At 31.4% G+C, this 16,676-nt stretch overlaps 1 protein-coding gene across 4 annotated transcripts; it reads left to right on the top strand.

Moving 5' to 3' along the window:
* The first annotated feature begins 189 nt into the window (after window positions 1-189).
* LOC142518130 (uncharacterized) lies at window positions 190-3,783 on the top strand. 4 transcript variants are annotated; one of them, XM_075620815.1, is made up of 4 exons: window positions 190-298; window positions 646-1,004; window positions 1,164-3,035; window positions 3,537-3,783. In XM_075620815.1, the coding sequence occupies exons 2-4, from the start codon at window positions 661-663 to the stop codon at window positions 3,604-3,606; spliced, it is 2,286 nt and encodes a 761-aa protein (XP_075476930.1). In that variant the 5' UTR covers window positions 190-298; window positions 646-660; the 3' UTR covers window positions 3,607-3,783. The 4 variants fall into 4 exon arrangements, with proteins under 4 accessions (XP_075476930.1, XP_075476932.1, XP_075476931.1 ...); XM_075620817.1 differs by lacking the exon at window positions 3,537-3,783 and having other exon boundaries at window positions 1,164-3,039; XM_075620816.1 differs by lacking the exon at window positions 190-298 and having other exon boundaries at window positions 316-1,004.
* The last annotated feature ends 12,893 nt before the right edge of the window (window positions 3,784-16,676 follow it).

Below are 16,676 nucleotides of genomic sequence, written 5' to 3'. Positions count from 1 at the left end.
AAACATTAAAATTCCCGAACTTGAACAAAATCAAACATGTTTTAACTTAAATAAAATATTTTTCGTCAAGACAATTTTAATCTCTCCCCAAAATACATAAAACGAAAATTTAATTTCATGGATTCTGCACACGTGTACGCCGTAACTTCCATAGATGCGGGATAGCTTGGCATTAACCAACGGTTGAGATTTGACTTGGTATCAGGAAAATTCCCAGGTCCTTGCCGACTGCCGAGGAGGTCTCCTCTTTTCTCCCTCCATCTACCCAGGAGCCCCGACAAAGTCAAGCTCAATTTCGGTAAAGTCTTTGCATTTTTTTGTTTTGATTCACTAATTTTTTCTCAGTGAATTTTAATACTTACGGAATTATGCCATCGAATTTGCGCGAATAGTGATTTTGTTTTTTTTTTTTTTTTAGGTTGAGTTGTTCTTTTAAATCGTATAAAGATTTAATCTTGACTGTGGATTGTCATGGTTTCGATTTTTTAACGACACAGTTCCTTATTTTGTGCTGTTGGCCGCTGAAAGTTCGTGCATTATTGTTTTGTTAGGGCTTTTTTACTGGAAAACATCGTCGTCTCTTCGCTTGATTTTGTTCCCGTTTGTTAAATTTTAATGTGATTTTTCCAATATTTATTGATACAGGTTATGTGAATTGTGATGGGTACAACGAAGAAGATTATAGCCATATGCCAATCTGGAGGGGAATTTGTGAGCAATAAGGATGATGGGTCCTTATATTATGCGGGCGGGGAAGCTTATGCTTTGGACCTGGATCAGCACACCCAATTGAAAGATTTCAAACATGAACTTGCTGAAACATTTCAATGCAGTGTGGATGGGATGGCCATCAAGTATTTTCTCCCTGGGAACAGGAAGACCCTCATTAGTATATCTAAGGATAAGGACCTTCACCGCATGGTTAACTTCTTTAAGGAATCTGACCAAGTTGAGGTTTTCGTATTTGCTGCTGCCCGAAATGTGTCCAATATGCCTGCCAGTAGGTACTTTTCTTCTTGCAATTGTATCATGTTGAATATCAATTGTTTCCCCTGCCCTGCCCACAGAATTGTAATTGCATGTATGCCAATTTATTATCGGAACTTTGTTGAGGTCACTTTAGTATGTTCCAACTGGAATGCTTGATTCTCTTAATTATACAGGTCTAGCAGGACGATTGCTTCTGAGTCAGAATTTCCTATTGATGTCCCTGTGGACCTTATGCAAACTGATGATGCGATTGTCTTAGACGAACCTATCGAAACTACAACTCTTGATGCTTATCCTTATGGCCATGAAGATAAGCATCGTAGAGCAGCGACTCAGTGGGAGAATATTATCACTGGTGTGGACCAAAGATTTAATACGTTTGCCGAGTTCCGTGAAGCTCTGCATAAATACTCGATTGCCCATGGATTCATCTACAAATATAAGAAAAATGACAGTCATCGTGTTACTGCCAAGTGCAAAACAGAAGGCTGTCCATGGCGTATATATGCATCTAGATTGGCTACCACTCAACTAATATGCATAAAGAAAATGAATCCAGAGCACACTTGTGAAGGGGCTACTGTAAAAGCTGGTTATAGGGCGACTAGGGGATGGATAGGCAGCATCATTAAGGAAAAATTGAAAGTTTCTCCAAATTACAAGCCGAAAGACATAGCCAGTGACATCAAGCGTGATTATGGCATTCAGTTGAATTATACGCAAGCTTGGCGAGCTAAGGAGATTGCACGAGAGCAGCTTCAGGGTTCATACAGAGAGGCTTATTCTCAGTTACCACTCTTTTGTGAGAAGATAATGGAGACTAATCCCGGTAGTCTTGCCACATTGAGTACGAAAGAAGATTCAAGCTTCCGCCAACTTTTTGTCTCGTTTCACGCCTCGATATCTGGCTTTCATGAGTGCCGCCCTCTTATTTTTCTTGATAGCACTCTTCTTTACTCAAAATACCAAGGAACTTTATTAGCAGCTACTGCCGCAGATGGAAATGATGATTTTTTCCCCATAGCCTTTGCTGTGGTTGACGAAGAAACCGAAAATAACTGGCACTGGTTTCTGTCACAGTTAAAATCTGCTCTCTCAACATCTGAGCAAATTACTTTTGTTTCCGATTTCCAGAAAGGCATAAGAGCGTCTTTGCTCGATATTTTTGGCAAGGGATGCTACCATGGTTATTGTCTGCGCTGTCTTGCTGAGAAACTTAATAAAGATCTGAAAGGACAATTTTCACATGATGCCAGGCGGCTCATGGTTCAAGATTTCTATGCGGCTGCATATGCACCAAAACACGAGGTGTTTGAAAGTTGTGTAAAAAGCATAAAGGCCATCTCAGATGAGGCTTATAATTGGGTCATTAGCAGTGAGCCAGATCACTGGGCTAATGCATTTTTTGGTGGGGCGAGATACAATCACATGACATCCAACTTTGGCCAACAGTTTTACAGTTGGGTGTCTGAGGTGGATGAGTTGCCAATTACTCAGATGATTGACGTATTGCGTGGCAAGATCATGGAACTGATTTATAGGCGAAGGCTTGAATCGAGCCAGTGGGTCACAAGATTGACACCTTTTATGGAGGACAGGCTTCAGAATGAGGCGGCAAAATCAAGGTCACTTCAAGTGTTACTCTCACATGGGAGTGTATTTGAGGTCCGTGGTGAATCTGTTGACATTGTTGATATCGATCACTGGGACTGTAGTTGCAAAGGATGGCAACTCACAGGATTGCCTTGCTGTCATGCTATTGCTGTTCTTGAATGCCTTGGCAGGAGTCTCAATGACTATTGCTCTAGATACTTCACGTCAGACAGCTACCGTTTGACTTATTTGGAGTCGATCAACCCCATACCAAATGTGGAGAAACAAGAGCAAAGTGAAGTGCTGGTAGAAGCAACTATTGTAACTCCTCCGCCTACTAAGCGCCCTCCAGGCCGACCGAAGATGAAATTGGCGGACTCTCTGGATATCATTAAGCGCCAGCTCCAGTGTAGTAAATGCAAGGGCCTAGGCCACAATAAGAAAACATGCAAGTAAGTTTTTATATTTTCTCCCTCTTTCTTTCACAGTGAAGGTTCTAAGCAATTAAGCAGTTGGGAACTTAAGATTCAAAGATATTGATATCTCCGCCGACTCATGTTACACGACGCAGTTGACTCATCATTGAATGATGACAATGACACTATCACTTCAGTTTCATGCATCACAATCATATTTCATGTTTCCTTTACTGAAAATTACGCTGCCACAACTGCCTGACTTTTTGTCCATTTAGTAGTAGTACCCCTGGAATCATAGCTCCAGTGTAATGTACACGTCGCATGGTTTTTGTTTTTGTTTTCATGTTCATGCATGTAGTTCAAAATCGGAGAAAAACTGAATAGTCATACGATTTGTTAAATCATTTCAGTGAATATTTCAAAATGTAAAGGGAAAAGAAAAGCAACAGTTTATTTCCAGTTGTGAAGTACAATATCAAGAATGGCCTGCGCTTTTTCTCGTGATTTGATTTTGTTTGTTTGTTTGAACTACAGCAAGGCGAAAGGGGTGGAAGAACCAGAAACTCCACTTTTGATTGAGGGGCCGACGAGCGAGCGACAATGAACCGGAACCTGAACCTGAACCCATAGGAAGCAGTTGATTGATTGATTGATTGATTGGTTTTGATATCTGTCTTCACATAATTTCTTCTAGCTAGCTTACTCGTGTATCATCATGATCAACGACGTCATAGATATATGATCAACAGATTTTGCAGTTAATTTCAAGAAAGCTCTTCTTTTAGGTTTGTTCGGATATTATAAATATTTTGTGAACTAATTTTTTCATCGTTTCACTTTCGTTTTCCCCCACCACTTGAAGGAGTCAGAGTGTCGGTTGTTGCTGTTGCGGTTGCTGCTGTTATTTTGGGTATTGGTCGATTCAACTTGAGATGATAATAATTTCTTTAAAATATGTCTGTCTGATAATTTTCAGTTAGAGAAATCGACAATTTATTTGACCTCGCATTTTAAGTCTCTTCTTGAATATAATACTAAACACTTCACATATGTCGCATAGAGGTTAGCAGAATGGATATATCTCTGTCATTTGCAATAAAACAGGGGCGTTTTTAAAAAAATTCGAAGAGAATCCACCTAATATAATATAATTTTGGCAAAAATTTGAGTGAGACGGTCTCACGAGTCGTATTTTGTGAGATTGATTTCTTATTTGGGTCATCCATGAAAAAATATTACTTTTATGTTAAGAGTATTATTTTTTACCGTGAATATTTGTAGGGTGACCCATCTCACAGATAAAAAATCGCTGAGACCGTCTCACAAGAACCTACTCACTAACTAAAGCTACCACCATACATGGTATCCATCATCTCAGCTCAACTCAACCATATAATATACAAACATGTACAGAATCACGAAAATATCTCCATGTTCGTCGGATCTTTTTGTTGATTGCCAAGCTTAATTCATATAGTCTGCACGCCGCATATGTGGTGTTGCTTGTTCTAGTCGCTCTAGTGGTTCTAGTTCTTGTATTCGTGTCCCGCTTATCATTCACCATGAGGAACAATAGAGTACTTTTCGTGTTATTATTGGTGGTCGCGGCGGTAGTGCTTTTGATCAACAGTACTACCAATGTCGACTGCAAGGCCACTATTGAAAAAATAGAAGAAGAGTCGGCGGGTAAACATGGCAAGGAGAGTGGCGGTCGTTCAGAATCTTGGGCAATGGACAAGTTATCTGAAGGCCTTGGCTTTATATCTGCTGATGACCAAGACACTAAGGGATAGTTTGGTTTGTGCGATAAAGATATATTAAATGATATATGATAAAAATGATTATAAAATTAAAGTAATAACAAATAATATATTATGATAAATTATATGATATGATTTTAACTTGTTTGATTATTTTTGTTAATTATATTATGATTATTAAAATGTCCTCATCATATATAATTAGTAATATATTTTTAAAATGATCGAATAAATAAATAAAATTTCTAGAATTAACTTATTTAATAAAATTAAAATATTATATTAATTATTAAATTTTCATTAATTTCAATTTTCGAAAACAACTAAAAAATATTTTTTATATTTTTAGTCAAATTAAAAATTATATTTAAATATTATTAAATTTGTTGAATTTATAATTATTTTAAACTTTAAGATATTACAGAAAAATTTAAATTAATCATATATCATCCATTCTTTTTCAAAAGATTATATAAACACCAACAAATGAATAATAATGCATAATGTGAGGGCCGGGTGCAGGCTGAACGGGTCCAGGGGCGGAGGCACAGCTTTCTTCAAAAATCCGGGTGGTCCAAAAAATGTATATGTGAATTTTTTTATAATTTTGGATAAATATGATATTAGCCCGGGTAGATCAATTTAAAATATTAAAGAATTTTAGAGTTTAAAATTTTAGCTCGAGTAGAATCGGATTCCTGACTCCGCCATTGAACGGGTCTATCATAAACTTAATCATATACACCAAACACATGATAAGTAAATGATTAAAAATCAATCACCGGGTGTATAAAGGACAAGGCATGTGAATCGGTCGTGGAAGCTTATGAGAAAACCGGGGAAGCAAATTAAAAGATAAAGTAGAGCAGGTGGTCTGCGACATGGGGAAAAAGGTACTGGTGGAGGAAGGCAAGAAGAGAGAAGCCGAAGATACGATGAATTGGGCCAAAGAGAAAGCAAAAGAGGGGTATGAAGCAGCCAAATCCAAGGCGGAAGAGACGTATGGATCGGGTAAGGATGAGCTAAGTCACCACCAAGAGCTGTGAACATATGCATGCATGCACCATCTGTTCTGCTGTGGTTTTTAGTTCCCGGGTTTGTCACCTGAAGTGCTATAAAATAGAAAAAACGTACGAGTGCGCTACTTTTTTTCCCTTTTGTTTGATTTCCTTTCATGTAATCATGAAAATAATCCTGGTATGTAATGTTTAGAACACCGATCCCCAAAATCAAAAAGCTCAAGGTTCCCCTCTCAAGTTTGTAATAATTACTAAATTGTAATAACGATAATGCATTAATGTTAAATGGGATTAATTTGTTTGACCACGATATTCAAGAATGGTCGAGGCTTGTCAATCCGAAAAGTCATCAAAAGTTTAATTTACAATGAATTAAGATTGTGAATAATTATGATATTACAGTCTAATTTTCTAGTGTTCGAATACCCAATAATCTACTGTTTAATTATTATATATATTAATAAAGTGTTAAAATTTTAATACAAGTCATATATAACTTAACCGATAGAGCCTCTGTTTTTTAAGTATTAAGTTGTAATATCAATTGCTATTTATTTTTTTTATTTTTTAAAATCATATATCAAAATTATAGTGTATTTCTTTATTATTTCAAATAATTACATTTTGATCAACATTTAAATATAAATCAAATGAATTGTAAAAAAATATTGTGCACTAGTATATATTAAATTTTGTGGAGTTGTATATATAGATTTAACAATCTTTTTACCTTGAGTTAATTTTTGGGTTGTAGTCAGACACAAGTTCGTGATCTTAATATAATATCAGAAAATAGATTATCGTTATGTGTTAGAATGTCTTTACGAGTCATTCGTTAATATCTTATAAATTTCACGTTCTAATGTTTCATGTTCTATTGTTTATTATTTGACATGAGAAAGTATGTTAGATGTCACATCGGTTAGATTAATTTTTTTGGGAGTTTTACTTGCATAATTCTTTTTTTAGCTAACTTTTGAGTAGAATTAAGTCGAGTTCATGATCTTAACTAAGAAATTTCAAAAACTTATTTCAGCGGAATGGGGGCAAAAAACTTTATTTATTCGCATCAGAGAGACTGAGATGAAGTTAGACATTTTTTAGGAGTGAATTTTTTGAAAATTTTATTAATAAAGATATAACGTGTTAGCGAAAAATCATAAAATAATAGAGCTAAATATTGTTGATTATCTTTCTCTCGTTTATAAACAAGTACATAAACAACAAGTTGAGGCAATGATGTTTTTTTGTCTGCAAGACGAAATTGCATGTATCAAAGTGCTATACTTTGCAGAATCATTTCTAAGATACAACAACTTCAAGTCGAGAGATCGCAACACTACAAACTTTCGAAAGCAACGAACAAAATACGCAGACGAAGTGAAGTAATACGCAGCAAGATAACAAGAAGAAGAATTAATGATGTATCAGAAGGATTATTTATAATTGACCACCGGATGCGTATAATAGACATGTCTTTACAGGACAGGATGCGTAGAAGTCACAACTCTCTGCGAGTAGTGAAAGGACACATTGTTTGGTGCAATCAGCATACTGGACACTGTAGCGCGTTTCTACAGTGAAAGGACACATTGTTTGGTGCAATCAAAACCAGCAGGAGGCGCGCACCCGCGCGAGAAGACGAGCAGCAACGCGCTTGGTTCTGTGCCATACACATTATTCCAGCAGTAGGCGAGCATCCGCGCGAGAAGACGCACCTAGTTTTGTTCGGATGCATCTTGGACAGCTTGTGCACACTGTAGCGCGTTTCTGGCGTGCACAAGCGTGGTCCAAATAAATTTCTTCCAAAAAGATTAATATTGGTCAAAGACCGCACCGTGCCACGGCGCACCAGCCGCGCGCGTCAGTTCCACCGAGACTCAGCCTATCAACGTCCTCCTCTTTCTAAAAACTGCTGGTACCATTTGGGGCCCAAACCCTTAGCTCACACTTAGAGTTAATAAAGAGGACTTTATTTGGCACATTTGTAATGTGTGACAAGTCTTTTCTTGGCACATTTTCCAAAGTTCATTCACTACTCATCTTCTTCATTTATCCAACATATATATATTATGCTTGGTATATATATATTTACTAGAAATAATGCACGTGCGTTGTACGTGAGCAACTTAATTTTGATAATATTTAAATGAATTAAAATATGACTAATAACATTTATTAATTGAAACAAACCAAACCACAAAATCAAAAATCATGATCATAGTCGGTATATGAATCGGAGAAGTTATCTTATCCACATGGCACACTTTTCAATATACTTCTTGGTTGATTTTGATAACTTAACAATTCTTTGTCGTAGTTTGTTACAATATACATATAACCATTTTGATATACTCAGCAAGTATATATATGATCGTCTTTAACATCTATTATGTTTTTTAAAATCCTCATCTGGGATATGACATGCTCGTAGTTTACTTCCCTATCAGGACGTTTTTCGGTTTTCTACATTATTTTTATCCAGTAATCTTATTTTCCAAATATTTATTTTATTGTTGAATAATTTTTCAGTTTTTGACAATCATCAACTATAACTCATAAGAATAAATGTTGTTTTTAGTCGTGATTGGTTTTTACTTTTGATTAAAACTATGTATAACATATATATTCTTCAACAACATAACCAATGAATGATGCTGTAATTTCTTCAAACATCGTGATATTTGTAATATCATTTTTATATATTTAGTATCAATATTATCAACATATAACTATAAGTTTAATAAATTTAAACAATTATTTATCAATCAGGTGTGAGAAAAATTTGAAATTTTTTTCAAATGACTATATCTTAGAATTATGTCATCGTTTAATTTGACGCAATTCAGGAAAGTCATTTCGTTCTTCATTTTTTAGAAGATTTGGAACAATGATTGCGTGCATCATATCATGGGGATAATATAGTTTCAATCTCATAAACAAAACAAATTTTATTATATCGAGTTTACATTTTGTTTTATAATATTTTATATATTGTAGGACCTAGCGCTTGCCACTTTACCAAAAGCTATATCTAGTAGTAATGGTGCAACTGAAATCTTTTAAACCACACAGCAGCTCAAGCACCACGGTTCGATCGCTCTACCAAGCAGGGACAATTATTGCACCCAACAATCTCCCTCCCAATAATTGCACTCCTTGCAATCAATGGGAATCGAACCCGTGATCTTTGCTCTGATACCAATTGCAAGCGCTTTACCAAAAGCTATAGCTGGTGGTAATGGTGCAACTCGAATCTTTTAAACCGCACAGCAGCTCAAACACCACGGTTCGATCGCTCTACCAAGCAGGGACAATTATTGCACCCAACATATATTGTGGAACGACATACAGAATTAATTATTGTATTTTAAAAATCTTGAGAAGGACACGAATAACGTAATTAAGATATGTATATGAGATATCATTCAAATATATATATCAAAATATTTGTCTTATTCAATATCTCATCTAATAATACAATTGTTTAGATTTCATGAGCATCTTATAATAGACAAAATTAATTTGATGAAATATTGTATAATTCAATTTGAATTTCACTATTCGGCTAAGTGAATTTATTTGGCGAGCATCTTATAGTTCTCTATGTTACCATCATATATCTCATGAATTAGTTTGTTAGCCACTTTAACTAAAATAATAGACAAAAACAACCTCTTACCACCTCGAAATCTATCGAGATAATATTGAAAGAAATAAAGTGCAACCGGGTCAATGTCTCAATTTACTAAAAATGCACAAAATTGATTTATTGTGTCAACAAAGTTTTATAATTGTTCTCATACCATTAAAAATAGAATGAGAATTATACACATTTTTTTCATATATTTCTTTTTCTGAATGAAATTTTTTTTTTTTTGTTTATTTTTTGAGAAATATTGATATTTTATATGGCATCAATATGTTGCAAACCTGAAGTAGCAACATAATCACTATATAACCCTTAAAGGTTTACACATACAATTTTCTAATTTCTTCTTCATTGTGCTGCGTTGAAATTTAAGTATGATTTATTCTTGATCTTAATATTTTTCTTTAAATAAGCCTTCAAATATATATGTAAATGTTTCATGTCACTTAGTTAGACATAATTTAAATATCTAAAAAAATATGTTTGAATTATATCATACAGAAATAGAGACATAGTAATACGCAACATTATTTTTTTTAACATATTTTTTTCATCCATTATGTTTGTCATAAATTTTTTGTTCAAAATTTGATTCATTTCTTAACTACATGTATGAAGAACCAATAAATTAAATAATTCACAGAAATCATATATTACCCTCTTCGTAGAACATAAGACCCAAAATATGTGACTTTGATTGTTGTACTCTCATGCATATTCTCATATAAACAACAAGACAAATAATAAATATCAGAAAAATCAATAGCCGCCAACAATACTAAACAAAACGAATTTAAAAAATTCATGACACAAACAACCTTCATAAAAAAATGATAACCCAAAGTTCAAAAATAATTTATTTAGTACAATAACAAAGAAATTGAAGTATATACGAGCAACAAAAAGCATAAATCACTCTCAAATTAAATACTAACTCATATTTTTCAAAAATTTTATAAATTTTTCAATATTTTTTTCAAATAAAGAGAAGGCGCCTTATTAATGTCATGGTTTCATAAATATTTTACTTTTTAAAAAAACACACAAAGGAAAAAATGGTGCCTCAAAATCATCATGAAAAATCCTTTAATAAAACCTTAACAAATAAAAATATAATACGAAGTCACACAATTTTTCTTAAATCAAAGAAAAATATTAGACCGTTGAAAAAATATATCTGACAACGACAAAACATATGTTAACTTGTGATACAATTAAAATTTAAAATCATGCATAATCATTTAATTAGAACAAAATCGTATGCCAAAAATCTATTTGATATTATCTCTTTTAACAATTTATCCATGTTTGTTGTCCACCAGAAGGCTCATAGATCTATTAATTTTTTTAGTCCACCTATTAATTTCACAATAAATAATACTACAAAAATAATATAATCAAGCACATAAAAACTCAAATTCAAATACCTTCAATCAATTTAAATAAAAATTTTGAATAGAGAATATAATAATGTTGTAAAAATTTTGAATACTGATTTATAGACAGAAGTCTGGAAATACATTTGTCTCAATAAATAAAAAAATATTATCTCTTTATATTCTGAGATATAAGCTAAAAATGAAGAAACATTTCATCGTTTTTAATATTTTCTAAGTCGTTTCAAACTAAGTAATATAAGCAAACTGAAAACATGCATTATGTGTTTAAGAATTAACAAAATATCTGAAGGAAAAAAATAAAAATAATCATTATTGTGGGATATATGGTTTTTTTTTATATTTTCTTTCGGTGAACAAACAAATCACATAAGGAATCCAAATACAACATGATCAATACAAACGGCATAGAATACCAAAACATGTAATGTTGTGTTAAAAAACCCTATTTCATTGCAAGAACACAAAATAATCAAATGAAGCATATTATTTAGTAATATTTATTTAGCAGCATATATAAAAAATTGACTAAATAGCTTAAAAACAGTGTTTGGAATAACTTACATACAAGCATTTATCTCAATCATATATCTCTATTGACACATAAAGAGTTTGAAAATATCTTTATTCTAAATGAGAGAAAGAAGCTTTATATAACCTTAATATTTATTAATAATGTATTTTTATTCAATCCGACTCATCTCCCTTCATCTGCTCATTATTAACTATCATCAATATGGAAGATATTTTTCATTGAATTTGATCGAAATGTATAAATTTAGTAATTAAAATTAAATTTAAAAGTAAATTAAAACAATAATTAGTTTGATTGAGTTAAGTAAAACTAACATAAAAATAGCTTAAATAACATCATGAATATGACAAATTGTAAAAAAAATAGTAAAATGGCAAGGTTACAAATGAAAATCATATATTTAATAGATAATATTTATTTAACATCATATATCGAAAATTAACTAAATAGCTTAAATGTTTATATTGAAATCACCTACATACAAATATTTTATCTCAATCACATATATTTGTTGATACATAAGTAGTCTTAAAATATCTCTATTGTAAATGGGAAGAAGATGTTTTATATGATCTTAATATTTTTTCATTATTTAATTTTTTTCAATATCACTCATCTCCATTCATCTTCCTATTATTACTTTAATATTCATAATATTAATAATTTTTTTAATGTAAAACATTATGAGAGTGATTTTCTATTAATTTGATCTCATTGTATAAATTAAAGTAATTAAATTTAAATTTAAAAATAAAAATAAAATTAAAATAATAAATAGTTTGATTGAGTTAAGTGCTTTATTAATAATCCTATTAAACTAACGTAGAAAATAACTTAAAGAACATCATGATCATTATACAAATTATAAAACAAAAAAAGGATAAAATAGTAAGGTTACAAAGTAAAATCAAAATAATAATTAATTTGATTGAGTTAAATACACTATTAATTATCAAATTAATCTATTATGAAAGACGACTATAAACAAAACGGTAAAATAGTAAGTTTACAAATAAAAGTCACATATTTATAATAATAAAATAAAATAAGATAGATGTTAGTAATATTAGCGAATTTTTTAAATGTATAACATTATGATAAATTTATAAGTAAAAAATCAAAATAATAATTAATTTGATTGAGTTAAGTACAATATTAATTATCATATTAAACTAACATAAAAAATGACTTAAAGAACCCCATGAACATGACAAAATATAAAACAAGTGAAATTGTACAAAAGAAAACTCACAAATGAAAGTTAAGTACACTATTAATTAACATATTAAACTAACATAGAAAATTACTTAAAGAACCAAATGAACATGACAAAATATAAAATAAATAAAAGGGTAAAAAGGTAAGCTCACAATTCAAACTCATACTATGAATTAACATATTAAACTAACATAGAAAATTACTTAAAGAACCAAATGAACATGACAAAATATAAAATAAATAAAAGGGTAAAAAAGTAAACTTATAATTCAAACTCATATATTTATAATAGTAGTAGATGAGAAAATTGATATCAAAATAAATTTAATAAAATATAATTAAAAAACTACTAGAAATAATTACAAAAATAGTATTATCTTCGTTACACAGTTTCTTAAAATAATAATCAATTTTCTCATAGCTAATAATGAGCATACCTAAGACACGAGTCAATTGAAACCAAAACAAAGGTAAATAGTTTTGTTAACTAAATCAAAGATATATAATTTAACAAAAAATATGCAAACATAGTTGCTCATTAATGGATTCCAAAAGAAACTAAAACAAGACAACAGAAAAATTAAAGATATTAGAACAATATGTTCATATAAAATTAAGAGTAGATCTCTTGTGAGACGGTCTCACGAATCTTTATTTGTGAGACGGGTCAACCCTACCCATATTCACAATAAAAAGTAATATTCTTAGCATAAAAAGTAATAATTTTTCATGGATGACCCAAATAAGAGATCCGTCTCACAAAATACGATCCGTGAGACCGTTTCACACAAGTTTTTGCCTCAAATCAAATACTAAATTTCAGTTAAAAAACTATTGATTTAGTTAATTAATAAATTAGAGCTAACACGGAGCAAGGAAAACAATATTAAAAATACTTGGTTTTTAGATAAAATAAACAAATTAGAAAACATATATGTCGATAAGTCCGGTTTGCATATCCATCTTTAGTTCTTTGGACACTAGCTTTATTATGAATGGCTCGGCCAATTGTGTGGTTCATTTTCTAGCTCGCAGAGCTATAGATGTTTCTCTAGATTTTCAATGGCTAGATGAAAATATTTCATTCTTGGCTTTCTTGTGTTGTTCTTCGGGATCTCCCGGATCGATTTTATTTTATTTTTTAATGTTAAAAAAAAAAACATCTTTTGAGAATTAAAAATTGTAGCAAAAATAATATATTTTCTTAGATAATCAATTGAGAGAGACAAGAAAAAATTTAGAATAATAGATTTGGGATTTTTCATTTGTAATTTAAATTTTGAGGTTGAAAATTTACAATTCTAATTTGAAAATTTGGGAATTAAAAAGATTCGAAAGAGGGGTAAAATAATATTTTTTTATTTTATTTTATTTTATTTTTACATAATAATTTTATAAATACAATTCTTTTTTTTTAAAAAAAAAAAAGCCTGGTGGCTTCAATCTAGCCACCTGCCCGTTGACGCTCAGAGTAAGTTGCTTTCTTTATCTCACTTTTCTTAGTGATTGGGGTCCATCCCCCTTAATCCGTTCGCCGTTGGTCCATCTAGCACTTCGGTGGGATCCGTCCGGAGGTTAGAGCGTTTGGGTTATTGGGGTCAGCCCCGGCGGTTGGCATGCACGTTAACCCCTTTGATCATTCTAACACCTAATGGTCGTCTGGAAAGACTCGTTTACCATTAATCCGTCTAGCGCTTTTTTTTGTTGGGGTCCGCCTAGGATTAGAACACACCAATCATAGAAGGCACTCGGCGTATCGGCCATTCTTCTCCTATTCCTTTCATCCGAGGGACCTTTCACTAGTCCCAGTTCGACTTCTACAGTCCAAATTTTAGTTGCAATAATACTTTTGTTGATTGATTTCATGCTCGGAAAGCGGACAAGTGGGACACGCAAATAATTGATGCATACATTATTTCTGGACTGTAGAGATGATTGTTTCGTCCGGATAATCCACCCCTTTTGTATAATTAGACTGGAGAGTTGTCATATACATTCTTACATACATTGATTAGGTTTCTTGTGAGACGGATCGACCTTATAGATATCACAATAAAAAATAATAAATAAAAAATAATACTCTTAGCATAAGAAGTAATACTTTTTCATGGATGACCCAAATAAGAGAATCCTGATTCATCCCAAATCCCGTCCCAAAATATCTCGACCTGTGTTTTCCTCGACCCAAATTGTCGAGATTTTTCTTGTCCCGATCAATATCGGAAAAGAAATCGGGAATATAGTTTTCACCCGATGTAATTCTCATCCCGATTTGATTATATTAATAATAATAATTTTTATTTTAAAAAATATATATTATGATGTTATTAACACATTGAGTTGGAGTTTAAAATTTTAAGTATAATATTATTGGGTCGAAGTTCATATAAAAATTGACTTAATCATATAAGGGCTAATCTCATTTATAGAGATTAAATTTAATTAATTGTTAACTAATTTATCCAAATAAAAAAATATAGACAAATCTATTTATAATTCATATAAAATTATACAAATAAAAAGATATTATATCATCGTTTTCTCTCCTTCGGTATGAACATATTGTTGTGATCAAGAAGGGGGTTTGACTTATCATCGTGAGGAAATCATTTATTGTGATTACTTATTGATTGTCAATTTTTTTATTAATAAAATATTATTTATTTATGGTTTTTATATTTATTAAAAAATATTATCAGTGAATGAATATAATTACTAAACATTATTTAACTAAAAATATATTTATTAGAGTTGTCAAAATCAGTTAGATCTACCATGCTAAATGACGGACGGTAGCGAGTTGCGGACTAGTCGGCCCAACTTGTTAAATATAACTAAAAATTGACGGATCGATTGGTTAAATAGATGAATTGAATTGATAATTTTTTTAACCTCACTCAAATGACAGTTTTGTCGGGCAACGGACTGGCCCATTCCGCTGCCCGTCTCGTCAAGTCTAATATAAATTGATGTGAAATGGAGCTCCGGGAAAATTGTGTAGTGGTTTAAACAATTACTCGGTATGTTAATTTTTGTTTTAGATATTTTTGGACTAATCGATAAAAAAAAATTTAATTTGAGAGGAAGTTGTTACAATTGAGTCTTGATTTTTAACTATGAGGCAAGAATATCATACAATATATAATTAAATTTATGTGTTACTTGTACATTTGAATATGTTTTTTTAAAATAAAAAGTTTATGTAATTATATATATATATATAAATTATTTAAAATCCAAAGAATTTTTTATATATAAAAAAAACAACGAATCATTTAAGCACGTAAAAGATTACGTGGAAGAGACTGTTGAAAACAAGAATCTCTTTTTGCTTCTTCAATCATCTAGAAAGATGCCACGTGTATTTTTTTTAAAATCTAAATAATTTTATAGAGTAAAATATTCAACGATAGAGTACCAATATGCCCCTAAAAAAATTTGTCATAAAACGAAAATTTTAGACACACAATAAAATAAATCTTACTCTACAACATTTCATTATTTTATTACTTGATATTTTGTGTTATTTTCTCTATAATTAAATAGACCATTTTCTTAAATCAGAATGTAATATTTGTGTCTGTTAGATATATAACATCTGAATTGTTCTGTTCTTTAAAAAATTTGAGTTGAACTATTATCGCTAACATCCGGACCTATATTTTGTATCACAGGTTAGATTGACATTGATTGTAAGTACTTGAATTATTGTGAGAGATATTGTCGAGATATAATAATTGTTCATATTCATTAAAATAATCGAAATGTGATATTTGAGTTGATATACAATAAGGATCGTGCTTATTAAGAGGTAAATGAGTCCAATGACTCAGGCCCATATCCTTTTTGGGGCCCAAAAATTTTTTTTAAAAAATTATTATATATAATACTAGTTAGTAGATAGCACAAAACCAATTATTTATTAAATGGAACTTGCTATTTATTCCTCAATCTTCCCCAATATTCATCTGCAGACAAGCCCTAATCGACTCCAGTCGTTGCGTCGTCTCTAGGTTTGATTGAAAGACTCGTGAGGAGCTGTAAGTCTATTTTATCGTATTTGCTTCGTTCGGGCTTCTAATTTTTTATTGTA

This window comes from Primulina tabacum, chromosome 11 (genome assembly GCF_025594145.1).
Source record: "Primulina tabacum isolate GXHZ01 chromosome 11, ASM2559414v2, whole genome shotgun sequence".
Taxonomy (NCBI): Eukaryota; Viridiplantae; Streptophyta; class Magnoliopsida; order Lamiales; family Gesneriaceae; genus Primulina; species Primulina tabacum.
The sequence above is the reverse complement of the archived record's forward strand: the minus strand, read 5'-3'. Positions and strand labels throughout refer to the sequence as shown.

Coding starts and splice junctions, on each gene's coding strand:
- LOC142518130 (XM_075620815.1), top strand. CDS start 661: ATGGGTACAACGAAGAAGATTATAGCCATATGCCAATCTGGAGGGGAA. Junction 1,005..1,163: donor TCCAATATGCCTGCCAGTAG/GTACTTTTCTTC, acceptor TTAATTATACAG/GTCTAGCAGGACGATTGCTT. Junction 3,036..3,536: donor CACAATAAGAAAACATGCAA/GTAAGTTTTTAT, acceptor TTTGAACTACAG/CAAGGCGAAAGGGGTGGAAG.